Source organism: Drosophila biarmipes, unplaced genomic scaffold (assembly GCF_025231255.1).
Source record: "Drosophila biarmipes strain raj3 unplaced genomic scaffold, RU_DBia_V1.1 ptg000013l, whole genome shotgun sequence".
Lineage (NCBI taxonomy): Eukaryota > Metazoa > Arthropoda > Insecta > Diptera > Drosophilidae > Drosophila > Drosophila biarmipes.
Window position 1 is genome coordinate 15,769 of NW_026114532.1, and position 21,514 is coordinate 37,282.

At 36.7% G+C, this 21,514-nt stretch overlaps 1 protein-coding gene across 6 annotated transcripts in view; it reads right to left on the reverse strand.

The window, feature by feature from the left end:
• Positions 1-4,131: 4,131 nt before the first annotated feature.
• LOC127011836 (uncharacterized) overlaps positions 4,132-21,514 on the reverse strand; it is a 112,345-nt gene continuing 94,962 nt past the window's right edge. For all 6 annotated transcript variants that reach the window (XM_050890029.1, XM_050890028.1, XM_050890025.1 and 3 more), the window contains exons 2-3: positions 4,448-4,603; positions 4,132-4,373 (exon numbers count right to left, since the gene is read on the reverse strand). In XM_050890029.1, the coding sequence (XP_050745986.1) occupies positions 4,177-4,373; positions 4,448-4,603 (353 nt within the window). In that variant the 3' untranslated portion in view covers positions 4,132-4,176. The remainder of the gene's footprint in view (positions 4,374-4,447; positions 4,604-21,514) is intronic.

The following is a 21,514-nucleotide window of genomic DNA, read 5'->3' on the forward strand; positions in this document are numbered from 1 at the left end:
AAGACGCTGGTATCGAGGACAAGGATGCCTGAAAGTCTATTGCTCTCGAGTTGGAGGAACACATCCTGTACAAGCCGGGAAGGTACACCTCTCTTCAGGATGATATCATCAATCAGTTTATTGATGGAAAATTTAATGTTCGTAAAATTAATGACAATTTATATTTAGAAATAAGCCAATGATCTTTAACAATTTAAAATTCGAAAAAAAAATCAATAAAAAAACTTTTTAAATATAATATATATTCATAAAAAACATTTCCAATTCAACTGATTTGTAAAAAAGTTAGTTTTGTAATATTATTTCTATGTAATTAGTTAATAACAATCTCACATTTATCATTTTAAAAATAAAAATCCTAATGAAATATCAAGAAATAGATAACATTCCGTTTTATTGGTTATGTGTTGAAACAAGAATAAGAAATAAAAATACGATTAAATAAAAAATAGGGGTTTGTTTACTTCTTATTTACTGCTTTTTATTTCTTTATGTGATTATTATTATTATTTTTTTATTTAAATTATATGCTTAAAAAGAAAAATGCCAAAATGCACGCTCTCCCTGGAATAGCGGCTCCCCCTTGTTATAGGACATAAGTTATTCCTGACAAATTTACAAGTGAAAGTGAGAGAAATTTCGAACAAAGGGTACAATTATCGTTTAGTGTGTCCCTTGTCCCTTTTTTTATATTCTTTATTTGTATTCTTTATTATATTATGGAGAGCCATTAATGCCGCTACCATTTGATTGTACAATTTGCCTTAGGCTTCGCTGCCTCATTAGTTGGAGCGCGAGGGTTTGTGCATGTACTTGAGTTTGACTGAGCTGCCGGCGGGTGCCACTTTCCATGAACGCGGCGATCGACTCATATTTTGGTCACTTAGGTTTTTTTTACCGGGCGTTGGTTTATGTAAACACTGCAACAAAATGTTACAGTGTGTTTGCTTTAAGTACTCTTGGTACAATAGATATTCAATATAAGTGCATACTACAGTCTTTCGTTGCATTGCTTTTTTATTTGTCCGCGTTTTCATTTACTCGCTCTAAATGGTGAATGGGTTCCGCGCGTAACAAGCATTGCTTGGTGTCGTAAGGGTCACTTGTTTGTACTAAAAAAAACGGAAAAATACATTTCTTGGCTGACGCGTCTGAAAGAGCCTATGGCTTCAACAAAGGTAAAATCAATACCTAATTTTGCGCAGAATTATTAAAATAAATTCGCAGCAAACTTCAAAAGTACATCGACCAAGTTACGTTTTGTAACGATTCAAAAATTGTGCTGCAATGGCCCACAATGCACGATTCAAATTTGAATGGCTTCGTAGCCAAAGGCATGACGGAACTGCAAGAGCACACTAAAAAGACGACTTAGGGGCTGCTTCAATTACGAAGAATCCTGCGGATGTCGTTTCCCGCGGCTGCGGTGCAGCAGAGATACAAAGCACCAAGTACCTAACAGGCGCACCGTTTCTGCGTCACCCAGAGACTGAGTGGCTGCAACTAAGAGAGCCCCTTCCACCACTATCAAAATACAAAAGAAGCCAATTCGTTTATGTATCAAAAGCAGCTCAGAATCTGCTTTGTATTCGAGTATCCTCTTCATCCTCTTATTTACGCATTATTAAAATATGTTAAGTTAGGATAGGACGGTATGGTTTAAGATAAGAATACTAATCCTCTGTACGGATACTTTTCCCTAGCTCATGGGTAATTGGGTTTCTCGAACAAGTTTGTTATTTTTTTCTGAATGGCCGCAAGGTTTGGTTTTAGGGTTTAAAAACGTTTGAGGTTATACCTTGGTCAGAAGCTGGAGGTTTTCAATGCCCTTCTCTGCTGAGTCCCAGCCTTTGTCTTGCTAGCTCATCAGTTGACCTTAATATTACGGTGGTAAGGCACCCAGATAATGTTGATTCTCAAATAAGTGGCCATCTCATTAAGAAATTTGCAGCACTCAGAGATAGTTGCTAAGTTTGTTGTGTAGGAGCCGATGGGCCCTCAAGGCCTACAAGATGTAAATGTCTGTGTCGTGATGTTCTGATGTATGGATTGCCTGGACTTCTGGAAAACACTACAGTAATTTGGTAGTCGAAATGAGACTTTATGTGCAGTTCGGGAGAGAAAACTCCCACACCCTGGGGCCGTTTGTGTATATTCTGGGTGTTACATATTAGTGTCGAAGGTTGTTCCAGTCTGTATGGGTGGCTATGAAGATTTTGTAACTTTTCGAAGTTGACTATGGGTGGAACGTAGGATTTATATATATCGATAGTTGAGCCTGTTGTCCATGCCGCTACTTTGCAGAGCCTCAGGGCTGTTGCTGATGTCCAGATATGGCAAGTAAATCCAGGGGTTGCTTCAGTGGCGGTGGACGGAGCGCCCCAGTAATCAGAGCTCTGCGCTTCTTTTAATCTTGTGAAGGATCCTAAGGTACATTTAGTTTCTGAAGAAGGCTACCACACGATATTTCCGTAGAGAAGAATGAACCTGACTATCAAAGTGTAAATCCGGTTAATTATTAAGGGGGAAAAATCACACTTTATCCCTATAGCTTTTTTTCAAGCGATGAGTGCTATGGCCGCTTTACGTGTGCGGTCTAAGATGTTGTCTAACCAGTGGAGCTGTTTCTCAAGGATGACATTCTTGGTCAAGTGTGTAATGTCGTGTAGTACACTACTCTGCTGGTAAGCATGGTTTGTATGAGTCCAACTAAAGTCCGCTCATTGCCCAGTTCAGTCAGAGTGCCATTGATACCCGTAGGGATGACGATGTTGCGGGCGTTTTCTATGTTTTGAAAAGCTGCCAGAGAGCATTTCTTATTGCAGAGCTCCCTCACTATACAAAATACTAAGGAGTGGAGGGCGTTATCTGTGTATCTGCCTTTGCGTTACGTGTGTTTTGCAGTGGAAATAAGGGTTGGGATGGTAGTTTGCCTGATTAGCCTTTCCAGGGTCTTTAATTAGAAGGAAGAGGGCTTTATCCGTAGAAGGTAGCTGTCAGCCAGGGGATGTCCGGATCGAGGGAATTCGAAGGGCTTAAAAACGATAATAGCCCGGTTCTCCTATATGGAGAGGGCCTCCACTGCTTGGGTATTTAGGGTGTCTAACAGGAGTTAAAGGGTTTCGTCCAGCTGTCAGCATTGGTTCTTTTGGTAGCCAATGGTTGCTGGGGATTTTGCTAAAATTCTTCTGAGTCTGGAGGCCTTCGCAGTAGATGCTATGCTATTTAGCTTGTATAGGCTTAGCTTCGTGTAATCTAAGTTCCAGGAAGATTCACTGTTGTTGTTATTAGCTCTATTGAAGTACGTTTTAACCTTCGCCAGGGTTGTGTTCTACCAGGGTGGTTTGTGCTTTGCTTTGACTGTTCTATTTGGGCGAGCCCTTTTTATGAGCTCACCGCAGATGTCAGTGAAAGTATTAACTAGTTTATCTGGTTCTTTACCTATGCTTTAACCTTACTCAGCTTTTCTTTGTTGTAGGCACTAGTGAAACACACAACAAAAGCGACAAAATCGTTTGCTAGTGAAGTGAAACAACATGTTTGAAGCAGACCAACTCAGATTTCGATATGTATAGTATTTTTTTCGATTGGTGTATTACTTGTTATATTTGGACTATCAACAAGAATTTCCATTTTGATGTTGAATACAGAGTCATCTTCGCACGTTCTCCAGGTGCGCATTCGCCACTACCTGGACTTCCGTTTACAGAGATTTGTGTTTTCAAATTAATATATGTAACGCTACTTTTAGTAAGTTTTTAAAGGCAAAGAAGAGTTTAACCAGCAACGCAACATAGAACTTCGCAAAAACGAGAATGGATACAGGAGTATTACCTTAATAAGTATTAAATTTTAGTTGTGATGACTGCAATATTATTTGCGGTAGCTATCAACCGGCACCGCAACCTCTACAACTGTTTATAGTTGTGCTGTTCACCAATGTATACAATAGGAGCTAGTTTCCGAACACTGAAGGGCTGTGTCGGTTACGTAATCATGTTTTCACGATTTGACTTGGTTTTAAAAATAGAGCTTACGTGTAACTTCAAAGACATGACAGACAGACAATTTTAGCATTGAAAACCTTCCAAAAAAATTCCTTACCCTCTAATGAATGCTCTACGATTATAAACTTAGTAGTTATGGCTTTTATTATATAATGTACGTATTTGAAAATTAACCACACGAAAATGTTGCTAGCAGGGAAAGGAGCCTAAGTAGCCATCCAGTGACAGGTGAGTAAGAAGCAGCGTTAGCGCTAGGACCCTTACTGTTCTTGCCTTTGGACCAGTCGGAACCCTTCGGGCTATTATCCGTGAGCTTTTGCTTCGTCTTATCAACCTCATTTAGATTCGATAAATATTTTACGCTTGCTGGAATAAATAGTTAAAAAGCCCAAGTCAGGTTACTAAGTTGGCAAAACAAAGATAATTTAGGTAAAACTTACATTTGTTAGTCACAAATACCGAATTGGTTGGTCCTTCGCCGGCAGTGCCATTAAAAATGCTGATAGAGTAGGCGTCTGGGCTGTTTTCTGCTGATGTTGTCGCGCGCCGCAGTGTTGTGGTTGTGGGCGGAGATTGTGTTGTCGGCGGATTCGACACTATACGGAGTCAAATATATTGCAAAAAAAAAAACATTAAGAGTGGTTCAAAACGAAATGCGCTAGATTAGAACATTTTTTTTCTACTAAAATAAGGTGTATCCATATCGAGTGGCAACGACCATGGCAGCCCATAAAAATACACACAGGTAAGGCATACCATACTTTTATTATTGTACAAGTTACTCTTCAAACTTAAGACTAATTAAAAATCGCTTTTAAGATTTTATAGATAAAATTCTTCAAAAGACTCTTTTTAAATTAATAGGCTGTAGAATGTAAGTTCAAAAATGGGATTATATTTCTAAACGATGCGAAAAATATAATTACCGTAATTTTGTGTGCAATGCATTCTTAAAACATAGGAAATATGTATACCCCTTACTCGTAGATAAAAGGGTATACTAGATTCGTCGGAAAGTATGTAAGTATCAAAACAAGAAAAGAAGTTAACTTCGGCAAGCTGAAGTTTGCATACCCTTGCAGCTATAAAAAATAATCAACTTTAGAAACACTACATGAAATTTTTAAGGTTTGTTGGTGACTTCAGTGATATTAAAACAAAATTATTACATTCTTTTTTAGCCCGTTAGAATAGTCCGATTTTTATTAAATTGAATTCCAAATTCTTAAAAATATAAAAATTATTTTATAAGATAATATGTCAAAGCTATAATTTGTTTCACATTATTTTCCCACCAATTTTCCGATCGTTTCTGTGACAGCTGTATAATATAGTCGTCCGATTAAAAAAATTCGAAATTCAGAACTAATTAATAAATGATACTTCCAAGCGTATTAATTTAATTTTCTGATCGTTCCTATGACAGCTATGTTCAAAAACACCGAAGATATAATTTTTTCATATTATTTTACCACTAAGTTTCCGATCGTTCCTATGGCAGCTATATGATATAGTCGTTCGATTTTGATAAAATTTAATTCGAAATTCAGAACTAATTTAAAAACGTTATATCCAGCTTAGAAAGGTAATTTTTCGATATTTTCTATAGCAGCTATATGATATAGTCGTCCGATTTTGATAAAATATAATTCGGAATTCAATACCAATTAAAAATTGCTATTTCCAAGCTTATAAGGTTTTATGTTAAGAACACCGAAGATATAATTTCTTCATATTATTTTACCATTTTATATGATATAGTCGTCCGATTTTGATATCATTTAATGCAAAAATTTAGAACTAATTAAATAATGTTATTTAAGAGCGTAGGAGGTCTTATGTTAAAAAACTCAAAAAATAAAATTTTTTAAAAACTTTTCACCAACATTTCCTATAGTTGTCCGATCCGGCTGGTTCCGACTCATATACTATCTGCAATAAAAATAAGACTTTTGGGAAAGTTTCACCCCGATAGCTTTAAAACTGAGAGACTAGTTTGCGTAGAAACGGACGGACAGACGGACATGACTAGATCGACTCGTCTTGTGACGCTGATCAAGAATATATATATACTTTATGGGGTCAGAAACGTATCCTTTACTGCGTTGCAAACTTATGACTGAAATCATTATATCCTCTGCAAGGGTTTAAAAATTGTGGGGCAATGGATAAAACATTATTTTAAATAAAAATTTATTTTTAGCTTTAAGAAATTAAAAATGTTGTGTGTTTAAAAACACGTATTTAAAAAGTAGAGGTTTCAGAGGATTTTTTGCAAAAGACATGAAATCAATCATATATATACAGACGGAGATATAGACTTGTAAACAGAGGGAATTTTTTGAAAACTATCTTTTTTTTTACAAACTTTAAAGAAGTCTAACTAAAAAAGATTTTTTTTCGCCCAAATCCTGATACAAGTGTTTACTTATTTTCCGAATAGTATACGTATAGTTTTAGTTTATTTTGGCGTTGTTTTGCATTTAAACTTAATTGCACGTCATCTTCTTTAGGATGCGGTTTGCTTATTCTGATCAGCTGTTCGCCTCAGAAATTTTTTATGTAAACAAGTATCCGCTTAAAATTTGCTTTAGTCTTGAAGTCGGCTCTGGTTAAGATGTCAAAATTCAATTCAACCGCTGTGGACGCCAGCAGAGTAGTCGCTGCATCGTAAAGGACTGCCGACAGATGTGTTCCGGCACGAAGGAGAATCAGATGTTCAACAAAGATAAAACAAAACATACCAATTAAATGGGTTCGTCAATACCTATCGATTGAAAATATATTATGTTCTTGAGTAACGGGAATCTGAATCTTCAGCCACTCGACAATAGACATTTTTCTTGTTTCTTTTGCTTATAGCCCGTTACATTTGCTATTTGGTGAAATCTATCCTTGATGGATAACCGCTGAGGGCTTGGAAACTATTAAAGCTAGTTGGTATTTTTTACTAAATTGTAGGGGTTCCATCGGAACATATGTACTGTCCGATGTACGTATTCTTCTTTCTCTTATAACTTCGTTAAACGAAGTCAGAAATGTTTTGAATTTTGGGTTCCAAACATAAGTGAGTTACACTTGTCAAACGTTTTGACGAACTAACCCACTAATATAGGTCATCGGTAAAAGGGTATACTAGATTTGTGATAAAAGGTAGAAGAAAGCGTTTCCGATCCCATAAAGTATATATATTTTTGGTACCTACATACTTTCCGGCGAATCTGATATACCTATTCTACGAGTAAGGGGTATAAATATTTCTTTTGTTTTAAAAATGCATTGCACACAAAATTACCAAAACGGTAATTATATTTTTCGCATATATATATATATATATTTATACCCTTGCAGAGGGTATAATAATTTCAGTCAGAAGTTTGCAACGCAGTGAAGGAAACGTTTCCGACCCCATAAAGTATATATATCACCGTCACAAGACGAGTCGATCCAGACATGTCCGTCTGTCTATACGTCTGGCCGTATGTCCATCCGTTTCTACGCAAACTAGTCTCTCAGTTTTAAAGCTATCGGGCTGAAACTTTCCCAAAAGTCTTCTTTCTACTGCAGGTAGTATATAATTCGGAACCAGTCGGATCGGACAACTATATCTTATAGATCCCATTGGAACTATCGGGGAAAAAATTTAAAAAAAATATATATCTTTCGTGTTTTTTAACTTATACCTTTCTAAGCTTGGATATAACATTTTTAAATTAGTTCTGAATTTCGAATTAAATTTTATCAAAATCGGACGACTATATCATATAGCTCCCATAGGAACAATCGTAAAATTAATGGTAATATAATGTTGGAAAATTATATCTTCGGTGTTTTTTAACTTATAACCTCCTACGCTTTGAAATAACATTTTTTATTTGGTTTTGAATTTCGAGCTAAATTTTATCGAAATTGGACGACTATATCATATAGCTGTCATAGGAACGATCGGATAATTGGTGGGAAATAATGTGAAACAAATTATAGCTTTGGGGCTTTTTGAGATATTGTCTTAGAATATTGGGAATATAAATTTTTATATTTTTAAGAATTTCGAATTCAATTTAATAAAATTATTGAATTTTTTTGTAACTGCCAGGGTATACAAACTTCGGCTTGCCGAAGTTAACTTCCTTTCTTGTTTTTTTTTTATGCCAACCTTCGTGCCAAAAGTTAGTTATTTCGTGAATCCGACTTCTGAAGTCGCGGTGTCAGTGCACCTACACGCCGTTAGTCGTGTCTTGTTGCGAAGACAAAACAGGTGGAACAGAAAAGTAAAACTAAAAGTTGCAATTGTGATACGTACGATCACTGCTAGTTGGTTCAATTTCGAATTCAAAATAAATTTGAACTCATAATTTTTCCTCCAAATAAGAGAAAAAATAAATTTGAAATTACCCGTCCCTTGGTGGGTTTGAGGCAGGTCCTGCCTGACCGTGGGACTCGCGCCTTACACACTAGGCTACGGTCACCTCAACCGAAGCCCGTCTAAAGTCGATAAAGCAGTGCATATAACTGCCCAATAGCAATAATGGCTGGTACTTCGGACTCCGACTCTGAGAGTTAAATCCTACAAAAGAACGTTTCTGCTAACCGTTTTTCAGAACTGTCAAACATGGACATAGACATCGAAGCCTCTCAGACAATCAACCGCAACGTGTCGGAGAAAGCTTATACCAGCAACAACAACATTGTCAAAACCAAATCAGGCAACAACACCGCTAGCAACAGCAGGAATATCAGCCATCCGTCTGGCAGTTAAGGACAAACACCCTCCCAGAAACAACCCCCAATTGTAGGGGTCACTGCGAGAATCTCAACAGACTTATTAGATCCACAGACAGAATCGTTGACTCGTCCAAATACTCCCTGAAATGCCACCCCAACAACTCTGCTTCCATTTTGGCTGCAGATCCTGATGCGTACAGAGCGATAAGAAAATCGCTTACTCTTTAAAAGTTGTCATTCCATTCAGGGCAGCTCAAAGAAGAGAGATCTTATCGCGTTGTCATCCGTGGTGTCCATCTTTTTATCCCGGATAAAAATATAAAGGAATGTATTACCTTAACTCGCCACATGGTTCGTTTTGTTAATAGACCTAGAAGTCGCTTCGACATAACCAAATCTGTTAATCTGCGGAAACTATACAGCTAGCTATAAAGACTACGTAGCTTATCAGTAGATTGCAAATCGACGAAAAAGTGTCACATCCCATCGCAGCACCGTCCCTCAACAGCCAACTAGTCCAAATGTTCGCTCAAACTTTCCGGCACCAAACTCCTACGCAAATGCCGTCCGCGGTCAATATTTATATATTTTCCACAGATCCAACAGTTTCCTCCACTGGGAACCAACAATAGGAAGCAAAGTCAGCCACGCCAACAGGTAGTACCGCCTCGACAGCAGCCATCGCAGCAACAACCAAGGCCTCAGCAACAACAGCCAAATCATCAGCAGCAGTCTTCCCTGCAACATCAGCGACGCAGCTCGCAGCAATTGATCAATGACCAGCGATGGCAGTGACAAGAGTAAATGTTTATGCAATCGAACCAAAAGTCTGTCAGTCTCATTGCTCAGATCGACAATTTCAAAACTCTTGCCACAAAATTTTCCAGGAACTGCTCAAGCATTCGCTGAGTACCTCCCAGTCAATGTTCCACAACCATGAGTCAAATCGGCATTAACATTGGTGTCCATATCCATCAAGCGACTCATACTGCTGATCGAAAACGAGGTGGCTCTGCCATTTCAATTAAATTTTGTCTTCAATGTTACTTGTTCTATAGTTTACAAAGCCCAACAACACATTAAACCGTCAAAGTAAAAAAAGATATTGGTGAAATAGCTATCGCGTCTGTCTACCGCCCAACAAATTTTCTTTGACGATCTGAAAACAAATTGTTTAATCGCAAGTGACTGGAATGCTCACCACCGTCTCTGGGGGTCTCCTTACAACCAAAGAACACTACCAGCAATTGACTTCGCTGTCTACAGAGGAATTCGGCCTGAGTGTCTCTATATCTCAGATAGTATCAAACTAACTCAGATCACATCCCACTTATCGTCAAATTAAGAGTCGCTGCGAAAAAAATTGTTCCTAGGCCTTGCATCCCCTCTCGAAATGCAAGCCTACCACGCTTTCAAGAAGCAATCAACCGGCTTGTTAAGCTTAATTCCATATCCATATAGCTGTCGAGTCCTCAAGTCTCAAGACCTTCCAACCCACCTCAGGCTCATTTAAAACCTGAGGTTATGGATCTAGCAAGATATATGAGATCTTAAGATCTAGTCGACAAAAAAGCATATCGTTGAGCCGAAGACGATCTTAAAAAGATTATTTTTGAAAAAAAGCGAGAATATTTCGATACGATGCTTCTCAATGTTGACCCCACCAAGCCTTACGGATTAAACCTTTGGAAATGTACACGGAATATGAAACGACAGCCACTCCGTAAGATCCCCATTAAAAAATCTGACGATGCATGGTGCAGGTCCGATACGGAAATTTCTTCTGCTTATGTGGACGAACTTGAAAGACGCTTCCTGCCATATGACCTCGCGAGCCTCGAGGACGTCTAAGAAACGCTTGCATTTCTTAACCTTTCCCTGTTGCGTTAACAATCAAACATGTTATCCCAGAAGAAGTTTGCCTACATATTCAAAAGCTGCATGCAAGAAAAGCGCCGGGCTTCAATGGCATTGAAAGCAAAATCGCCAAAGAACTGCCTAAAAAGGGAATCCTGTTCCTTGTTGTCCTGTTTAACTCAATGCTTGTCGAGTGTTACCGACCAATAAGTTTGCTGCCCACCTTCTCTAAAATATTCGAAAGAATATTATATAGCAGAATGTATACACTCGTTCTGTATGCACTCTTTATATCCGATCTACCGTGTCCCAATGAACCGGGCACGCTTCTGGCTACTTACGCTGACGAAACTGTCTTTCTTGCAAACTCCTCATGCCGAACCGAAGCGTCAAGAATCACTCAGGAGTTTCTTGACACGTACGGCAAATGGACCAACAGGTGGAATACCTCCATAAACGGAAGAAAGTCGCAACACTTAACGTTCTGATTGAGACCACAGATCCTTCCTACTGTTGAACTTCACGGCATCACCATCCCACAAACACCACAAGCACAATACCTGGGCCTAATCTTGGACAAGAGGTGAGCTTATTAAGCTTAACTGGTTGCTTAAGCAAACGAGCAAGCTGAGCCTTGGCAACAAAGTGTTGCTTTTTAAATCGATTGTGGTGCCCTCGATTACATACTGCATTCAACTATATGGCATGGCGTCAGACTCGAACGTCTTAAAAGTGCAAAGGATTCAAAACCGGGCGCTACGTAAGATTGCAGATGAGCCGGGTACGTCAGGAATGAAGTCCTAGCCATTGACGTCTTTACTTTCTCTGTCCGGAAGCAAATAAACCGACACTCCAGTCGGTACAACGAACGCCTTACAGCGCACGCAAATCACCTAGCTGCTGTCTTGGCCATCCTAAGGACCAGAAGAAGATTGAAGCGAAGGCACCCCAGCGATCTCTGGATAAGAGGACGTCATGTCAATCGAGTCCTTAAGTTATAAAATTATTTTTGTTCAATTGTTATAAAAACTGTCAATCCACAATCTGCATTTTAATTTTTTCCTTTATATTGTTAAACTCAAAGTTTCATAAACATTAAGTTGGTTGATCAACGTAATAAATTATTATATGTTGTACTAAAATAAAAAAGAAAATATATTTTGTTTGGATCATTTATTTGTTTTGTATAGGTTTTTTTTATTTTAACCAAAACCGATTTTTCTTGTAATGAATATTGCTTAGCTGTAGCTAATTTTTGGGATTTTGGTATAAAGCAGTAAAAGGATAAAGTGCCTTTAACAGTCGTTGTTTTTCGGAATTTTACAACCGCTTAAAACATGCTTCGCACATGGTTTTTGAACATTGGACATTCCATATTATCCCGGCCACACCTATTTTTAAAACGCGTGTGTACTTTAAACTTTAAAAAGTATTTATATTCTTGATCAACATCACTAGTCAGTCAGACGAGTCAGTCTCTCCGTCCGTCTCTCTGTCCATTTCTACGCAAACTAGTCTCTCAGATTTAAACTTTTCCGAAACTCTTATTTCTTTTTCAGGTAGTAACTAGCAGTATCAGACAACTATATATTATGGCTTCAATAGAAATAATCGGAAAGAACAATTTAAGAACATTATATCGTTGGTGTTGTATCATATGGCTGCCATAGGAACGCTCTGAAAATTGGTCGGAAAATGAAGCAAGTATAGCTTCAGTGCTTTTTGACATAATATCTTATAATATTCTGAATGTAATTATACCCGTTACTCGTTGAGAAGAAGAAAGCCCTTCCGACCCCATAAAGTATATATATTTTCGATCAGGATCACTAGCCGAGTCGATCCTGCCATATCCGTCTGTCCGTATGAACGGTGAGATCTCGGAAACTATAAGAGCTAGAACAGTCAGATTTGGCATGCAGATGCCTGGGCTTCCTACGCAGCTCAAGTTTATTTCAGCCACGCCCACTCAAATTATTACGACTACATATATGTTATGTAAAATTGCTCAAAATAAATATATTAAAAAAGTTTTTAAAAAAAAAACCATTAAAAACTTAAAAACTAACGACCAACCACGAAAGTAACGTAAGCGCCAAAGAGAGTGTATGTTTTAGAAATAATACCTTAAAACAAATAGATTATTTATTTGATTCGTAAAATAAGATCAATTTCATATTTTCAAAAAGTTAAACCTACAAACGGCGTTTGCGTTATTTTTGCAAATAGGGCTCGACTGTCAAAACGCTATCTTCTACCAGTTACAAACGTTCTAACTATGCTGAACGACTAACGGGAATTAAAAAAAGTTTAGAAAGTCCTCTGCATACTGACTGCCTTGACTTTCTCATTATCCTTTAATATATCAAATTCATTATTTCGTTTGTTTCGCGAGTAAATTGTATATCAATTTACAATTGCTTTGTGCATTGTGCACCGAAGCTGTCGATTTTTAGTCATGATCGAACGTCCTGGCGAGGACTCTACCCTCAAGTCAGAAGAGTTAAGTTTCGACGAATTTAATACTACTAAACTCGTATGTGTAAAGTAATAGATTCCTGGTAGTTTTTAATATATCACATGCTTTCCGCATTTAAATCAAATTGTTGTTTCAATCAGTCTGAAATAAGTTGTCTAATAAAAACCATCTTGTAGTCCTGGGAGACTTTAATATACCTGGAATTATGTTATCCACAGATGGAAAATCGAATGTCTTACTTCCTTTAACAGCGGCTAAATTTTTATATATCTGGCTTTTATAGGTTCGCTCTCTACTCATCCCGAAATATTTACGAGTATGATGCTAGAAATATTTTCTGTAGTACAGTAAATTCGCTTTTCAGTTCTTGTGTTCCGTTACACTATCCTCCAGCCTCCAACAAGCCACCTTGTTTCAATAAACACCTAAGAAATAAATAGTCCGGACATTATAGGAAATTTAAAAATACTGGTTTTATATCTATTTTTTCTTAAGTGCTCGGTCTAGTTTAATTGAGATTTCCTCTCTGTGTTACAATAATTATTTGAATCGTTGTAATTTCCAATTCTTTCAGAAGCCAAGAAAGTTTTTTATTTTGTTTAACACATCATCGATTTAGCATTCCTTGTAAACAGTTGTGTTTACTCTTGTGCTCTTAGTTTTTGTATTATTCAACACAAGATCCTTGTGTTTGTTTATTAACAAAACTTAGCTTATCAAATCGCTACTTCGAGTAGTTCGGGATTGATATACCAGGAATCTCCGAATTGAAGCGAAGAAGAGGTCCACAGGGCATTCCACGGCTAGTTCAAGGCGATCTATCTATTCCTGCCAGAGTTTGCCAGCGTTTAAGCAGTAAAGGCCCGCGACGAGTAATCGTGAGCTCGGGTAGAAGCCCGTCTAAACCCATTCTACCTCGTAGGCCCAGTCACGGCGTAATCCCAGTACGTCACACTACGTCCAGTCACGCAGCTTCCTGGCGTTTGCATCGACTGTCCTCGCGATCTAAGCAGAACTTAGTGGGATCTTCTGGGACAGAGCAAGGGATAGGAGGTTATATGTTAAAAGAAGTAAACCTGAAGAGCGTGGCATTCTGTTCACCCTAGTCTGAGAACGGTGTCGCTTCCCAAAGCCCCACGCGAGTCCGAGTCGTTGCCAAGCAGTCGCCGAGTCAACGCAGGACTGGAGCACCAAGTAAACGAGGGGAGAGGATATCGAGACAACCAAAACCGTCGAAAACACCGAGGGCCACAAGTGGCGTAATCAAGGCCATGTTATACCCTAAATAAAACCACCACGAACCCGTGAATTCTCTGCTTTGTCACTGAACTACTGCATGACTGCCCATGTTTATATAAATTTGGTGGGACGAACACACACAATCAACTGAGCTAGCCGCACGAATCTCGTAGAGAACAGACCGTACAAAAAATGTTCGTTTATACTTATTAATCTCTTTGCTTTGTTAATGTAATTTACTTTCTAATCTAATCAAACTCATTTATTCCCTATCTCGCCCTATCTGACTGTGTGTTGATTGCCGTTATCTCTAGTCTTACATCCGAGATAATTCACTCTAATATACCTAATGCAATTTTTTAGTGTGAAAGTTTCCTTCCCTATTTTTGTTACATCTTATATTCCACCCGGATCTCATTTTTTATTTTATGAGCACCATCTGTTTGCAATAAAATGTGTACGATCCCTCTGACTCTCTTATCGCTTTACCTTTATCCGTCCATGATTTTGTGGATGACTTTTTAGAATTATCGTAACAGCTATAAGCTTTTTTTACCAAATTCATTGAATAGATAGTAAAATCTTGTGTTTGATTCAGAAGTCACGATATCTAGAATTGTTGTATCTGAAGACCGATATCATCCAACTATGGAACTAATAAAATGCCTCCCCTGCTCTGATACCCTCTCTCCTTTAGTTTCTCCAACTAAAATGAGATGTTTTAGTAAATGTGACTATAATAAACTTAACGATATGATTTCTCATTATAATTGGACAGACATTGAAAGTGCCACTGAACTATTCTATTCTATTCTATTTGTATGATGATTGCGTACCTGATGGGTTTCTTTCAAACCTAAACAGGCCTCCTTGGAATACCAATGCGCTTCAAAGACTTAAAAACCTTAAATCTAACACTTATAAAAAGTATAAAAAATCGGGTAGGCCAGCAGATTTTTCGAAATATGTGGTGGCTCGAACAGATTTTAATGTTCTCAACAGTCATTGCTTTTCTATGTATCTAAATCGATGTAAATTTGAATTTTCAAACGATCCGAAACAGTGTTACAACATTGTTAATGCCAAGCGTAGGTCATCGGCATTGCCTTTATCGGTACGTCTAAACTCAATTGAGGGATCGACGGATTCTGAAAATGCCGATTTATTTCCTGAGTTTTTCCAAACTACTTATAGTTCGACAGCTTGGTCAAATTCAAACTACCCCAGTCCCTTAAATAGGCAAATCGTATTTTTTCCCCTGTAATCACCGAAAGCTCTCTCTTAGGAGATTTAACAACAAAGCCGACCGGGAGAACAAGTTCCCGGTCCAGATGGACTTCCTGGATGTGTGCTTACGTTTTGTGCGTCAACCATTTTAAACCGATTCTTAAACTTTTTAATTTGTCCATTTCATCATCAGTTTTTCCTTCTATCTGGAAGGACTCTTTTATTATTCCACTCCATAAAAAAGGTGCGAAGGCAGATGCCCAAAATTATAGAGGTATTTCTAAATTGTCGGCAATTCCTAAAGCATTTGAATGAATTATCACTTCTCATTTGCAACATTTATGTTCCTCGCTTATATCACCGTGTCAGCATGGTTTTGTTAAGCGAAGATCGACCACCACCAACCTTCTTGAATTGTCATCTATTGTAATAAATGGGTTTAAGAAAAAAATGCAGACTGACATTGTTTATACAGATTTTAGTAAGGCCTTTGACTCCACTCACCTTTTTTATTTTAATTAGATCAGCTTTGTAATCTGTTATCTTAGATTTCATGTTACTTGAATGGTAGGACTCAGAGGGTTATATTCAAGAATGCTGTTTCAAAATTGATCTACTTGACATCTGAAGTGCCTCAGAGTAGTCATTTGGGTCCCTTGCTGTTTACTTTGTTTACTAACTATCTTCTCTCAATCATAACACATTCTCGTGTACTAATGTATGCTGATGATGTTAAGCTTTGTTTATCATATAATATATATATCGTCGGGACTTAACTTACAGTCGAATATCGATTTTTTATATTGATGGTGTGAGTACAACCTTTTAAATGAGAACTGCCTTAAATGCAACGTTATGTCTTTTTATAGGGGTACTCCTATGTTTATCAGTTACTTTCTTAAAAATACTTCACTTGGCCGATATATTCAGTTAACAATTTGGGTGTTCTTCTTGACCCTAAACTTAAATTTGACTGCCACTTTATGTCCACTGTTAACAAAGCCATGAGTGTTCTTGGGTTTATAAAGCGTTGGTCAAAAGAATTTAATGGCTCTTATATGAGCAGATTATTATTTACCTCCCTTATCCATCCTATTTTGGAATATTGTTCGTCGGTTTGGAGTCCACATTATCAAGTGCACATCGACCATATTGAGTCGGTACAAAAAAAATTTCTCTTATTTGCCCTGCGTAGTTTGAACTGGGATCAAAACGTAAGGCTACCTTCCTAACACGAAATTATTATCCTCTAAATTTGCCACGATGTACATCAAATTTTTGTCTGCAACTATAATAAACTTTATCATTCAATTAGCATTTCAACATCTACCCCGGTATTAAAAACTAATATTTTAACTCATTTGCTTAATTCTTAGTTGTGCCTTTTGTTTTCATTTGTGTGCCGTCTCTATTTGTTTTATGTATGTATCTTCCTCGCGAACTCGCATTTTTTCCCAAATTGATAAAACGGCCAGCGCGTAACAAGCACGTTCTTGGTATCGTTTGGCCTCTTGTTTGTACTGTTTGAAGTTCATCAACGTCCATACATATACATATATATAATTAAGGATTAAATGATGAGAAATCCACATTTAAACAAGAAAGGAAGTTAACTTCGGCAAGCCGAAGTTTGTATACCCTTGCAATTATAAAAAATAATCAATAATTTTATTAAATTGAATTCGAAATTCTTATGAATATAAAAATTCTTATTTCCAATATTATAAGATAATATGTCAAAAAGCCTTAAAGCTATAATTTGTTTCACCTTATTTCCCACCAATTATCTGATCGTTTCTATGACAGCTATTTGATATAGTCGTCTGATATTAATAAAATTTAATTCGAAATTCAGAACTAATCAAAAAATGTTATTTTCAAGCTTATAAGGTAATATGTTAAAAAACACAAAGGAAATAATGTGTATTTCATGTTTTCCTACTAATTTTCCGATCGTTCCTATGGCAGCTATATGATATAGTCGTCCGATTTTGATAAAACTTAATTCGGAATTCAAAAAATATTATTTCCAAGCGTAGGAGGTTTAAGTTAAAAAACACCGAATTTTTCAACATTACTTTACCACCAATTTTCCGATTGTTCCTTTGGGAGCTATATGGTATAGTCGTCCGATTTTGATGAAATTTAATCCGAAATTCAGAACTAATTTAAAAATGTTATATCCAAGCTTAGAAAGGTTTATGTTAAAAAACACGAAAGATATAATTTTTTTTAATTTGTTCCCCGATAGATCCTATGGGAGCTATAAGATATAGTTGTCCAATCCGGCTGGTTCCGACTTATATACTACCTGCAATAGAAAGAAGACTTTTGGGAAAATTTCAGCCCGATAGCTTTAAAACTGAGAGACTAGTTTGCGTAGAAAGGGACGGACAGACGGACGGACAGACGGACACGGCTAGATGGATTAGTCTAGTGATGCTGATCAAGAATATGTATACTTTATTGGTTCGGAAACATGGGTATAAAAAGTATTAGAAAATCAAAAAAAAAAATGGTGCCATTCTTATAAATGGTAACAATTTTGTTGACAACTCCAACTTTTATAGTTCATTTTTAATAACATTTAATGGAACAACCGAAAATACCAATCTCGAAAACATAATTCTTAACTTCATAACTACGAACCACATCAAAAATTATGAAATATCTGATAACGTATTAGCAAATAACTCAAAACTCTCCTTTAAATCCTATCATTAAATTAATAAACCTGTTAGCAGTATATTAGAAGCTGTATATAAATTAAGTGGATATAAGATATGACTATTTAATGATAATAACATTCCGCGCTTATGTTCCAATTCCGATGTTCCAATAATGTAGAAATAAGTAGGAGCTGAGGACTATTTGAAGATCGGAATAGGGACACTTGATGAAGATAGACGATTGGAAACAGACGTGTAAAAGCTGAGCTGAGAATAAAAATTGAATTAAAATAACACTTACGAATAGAAATAAAATAGAAAACCTGAGTCAACAAACCACTTTTAATCATTACATATTTGATTTTTTTACTTGTAAAATACATAAATGCTATATTATTTGTTACCAAAAAACAACGGCCAAAACCAGACAAATCTATTTACCAAGAAAATTTTTTAACAGAATTTAGAGATCAATTAAATGAACTTTATATTGAATCGGGAAGTTATCCAACCGGTAAAACTAGGCCGCTTATTGCTTTTATAAACAATACTTTCAAACTCTACGTTTTTCTTTGGTTTCGAGGTTCGATCTTGGTTTTCCAGCTAAGTTAAACAAATCAAAATTAAAGTAAGCATCAGCTTACGTTTGAAGCCCAATCAATTGCTCCTTTTAAAACTCAGCATTTGCCTTTGTCTTTGCCTTAGGCTTTTAGGCTCGATATAGTAAACATCAATTTTCCTTCGAAGCCCAATCAATTGAGCCTTTTGTGTTTAAAGTTCCCATCAAATTACATCGGTCAGGAAATTTAATTCTACAAATTGCTTTCAGTGATGCTGTGCGTAAAACGTTTTAAATTCGAACTGCCTTGAATGCAACGTTATGACTTTTTAATGTTCTTCTACGTATATTAGATACTTTCTTCAACATACGCCACTCAACCGTTTTTTTGGTCTCAAAGTTTAAATTTGACTGCCATATAATGTCCACTGTCAACAAAACCATGAGTGTTCTTGGGTTTGTGAAGCGTTGGTCAAAAATATTTGATGACCCTTATACAACTAAATTATTATTTTCCTCCCTTGGCCGTCCTATTATAAAATATTGTTCTTCGGTTTGGAGCCCACAACATCAATTGCATATTGACCTAATTGAGTTGGTACAAAAAAGTCTTACTTTTGCCCATAGTAGTTTGAACTGGGATCCTACGTGCTTAATTTACATACACGTGTAAATCGTAGAACAATGCTTGATATTACTTTCATGCAAAATCTTTTTGTAGAACTTGTAAGCCACCTAACTTTCAATATTCTTGTAAGACTAACACGGAATTATTTAGATCTCAATTTGCCACGATGTGCATTAAATTTTTGTCTGGGCGAGCCTTGTCACGTTCTATGTAATAAATTAAACAACCTTCACATTTAATTTGCACTTCAACTTCTATATTTAAATTCATTTGAAATTTAGTTTTCTGTCCTGGTCCTGATGAAATTCCCAGCTGCGAGTTTAGATATTTTCTAATCTTCAGAAACTTCACAATTTAAAAATATGTGGAAGGAATCGTTTCTGCATTCCGCTCGCCGGGACGTGTCCGAGCGCAAAAAGATTTTTGTTTTTTTTTTTGCCTAAAACTGCATGCTGCTGTCGACATTAGCAGATAATTAGTTACAGCGTAGAAAAGGTCCGACGAAGGAGGTCCGGCAAGAAAGAGAGGCATATCTTCGGAGATTATCCTCTATATCTATGTTTTATATCCTGCCTTCCCGCAGCTCTCAGAGAGGAACCTTCGGCCGGTGCTTTTATTTTGCGTCTCTTTCTTAAGTTCAGAAGAAGTAGTCCTGCATTCTGTTTGAGTTGTGAAAGGAAAGGCAGCCGCTGTTTAAGTTATGCGCTGCGACATATTTTAATTTATAATTTAAATTGATATTAAAAAAAAAAATCAAGTCAGGTATGGGCTTTTATACGTTGAAGATGTTGTGCTTTGATCTACGGTTAAAGAACGTGAGATGGTTCTATACCCGAAAGTAGCGTGATTAAATCCCTTAAAGAGTTTTACACAGTTTGAAAAAATAAACATACAAGTAAAACACGTTTTTTTAAACACATACCTTATTTTTTTTAGGAGCGTTGGCTAGGGATTCCGAGGACCCGGACCAATCTATAGAAAAGCGACGACAAACTAGTTCAACAAAAAATTGTAATGATACAATTTGAATAAAATATAGTTAAAAGTAAATTAATATGTATGTATTTTAAATTCAATATTTGGTAAAATGAAACTCCATGAAAAAATCGCGTTTCCTTTGCCTTTTCCCCTCAGATAAAACGGACATCCCACACAAATTTTTATATGGGACTTCATCTGTTCAAGAGGACATGTACCCTCGGAATCCCCAGGGAATTCCAAAACGTTTTTTTTTCGGAACTGAAGGGTTGTTATTCCTTTCCACAAGAAAGCTCCCATAGCTCTTTGAAGATATAACTACATTCCACTTGCAGCACCTCGGCGGGTCTTCATTCTAGCACGGCTTTACGAAACGTAGTTCAACATTCATTAACCTTTTGCAATTTACATCATTTTTAATGGGATTTATAAAACGGAAGACTTGTACATTGCCATTAGTAAAGCATTTGACTCTATTCATCACGTTTTTCTGGTAAGAAAGCTTGTTTTCTTAGGATTCCCTGTGGATCTTAAGTTATTTGAATTGAAAAACACGAAGAGTACTTTTAAAAATTGTCCCTCCTATTTATTCCACGGTATCTCCGAGGTCCCACAAGGGCGCCACATAGGCCCTTCACTTTTTAATTAGTTATAAAGAACTTTCCCTCAGTTATAATTCATTCTCGCGTTTTAATGTACGCAAATGATTTTGAATTTTGAAGGTAGTACAAATGTTGCCAGTGTGACTTACAATCCGATTTGAATAATTTTCAAACATACATACTCAATTTTATCAATCAATACTAAAATTGCAACACACACTCTGAGTGAGGGCTCATTGGATAGAATAACTTTAGACAGCGATCTTGGTGTTTTTTGTAACAGACTTTTGTTATAACCTATTCGAGGTGAAATTGATAACCCTGATTTGGTTAGCCAGCTTAACTTTTCAGTTCCATTCAAACTAACAAGAAATTGTATTCCCTTAATTTTAAATCATTGTAGATCTAACAATGACTTGCATGAACCTTTCGGAGTATTATGTTGACTATAATTGACTTTATCCTATTAACTCAAAATCTGACTCTCTGCCTCCCTAAAACCATTAATATTACAATTTCTAGAAAACTTAGATCCTACTCTTTT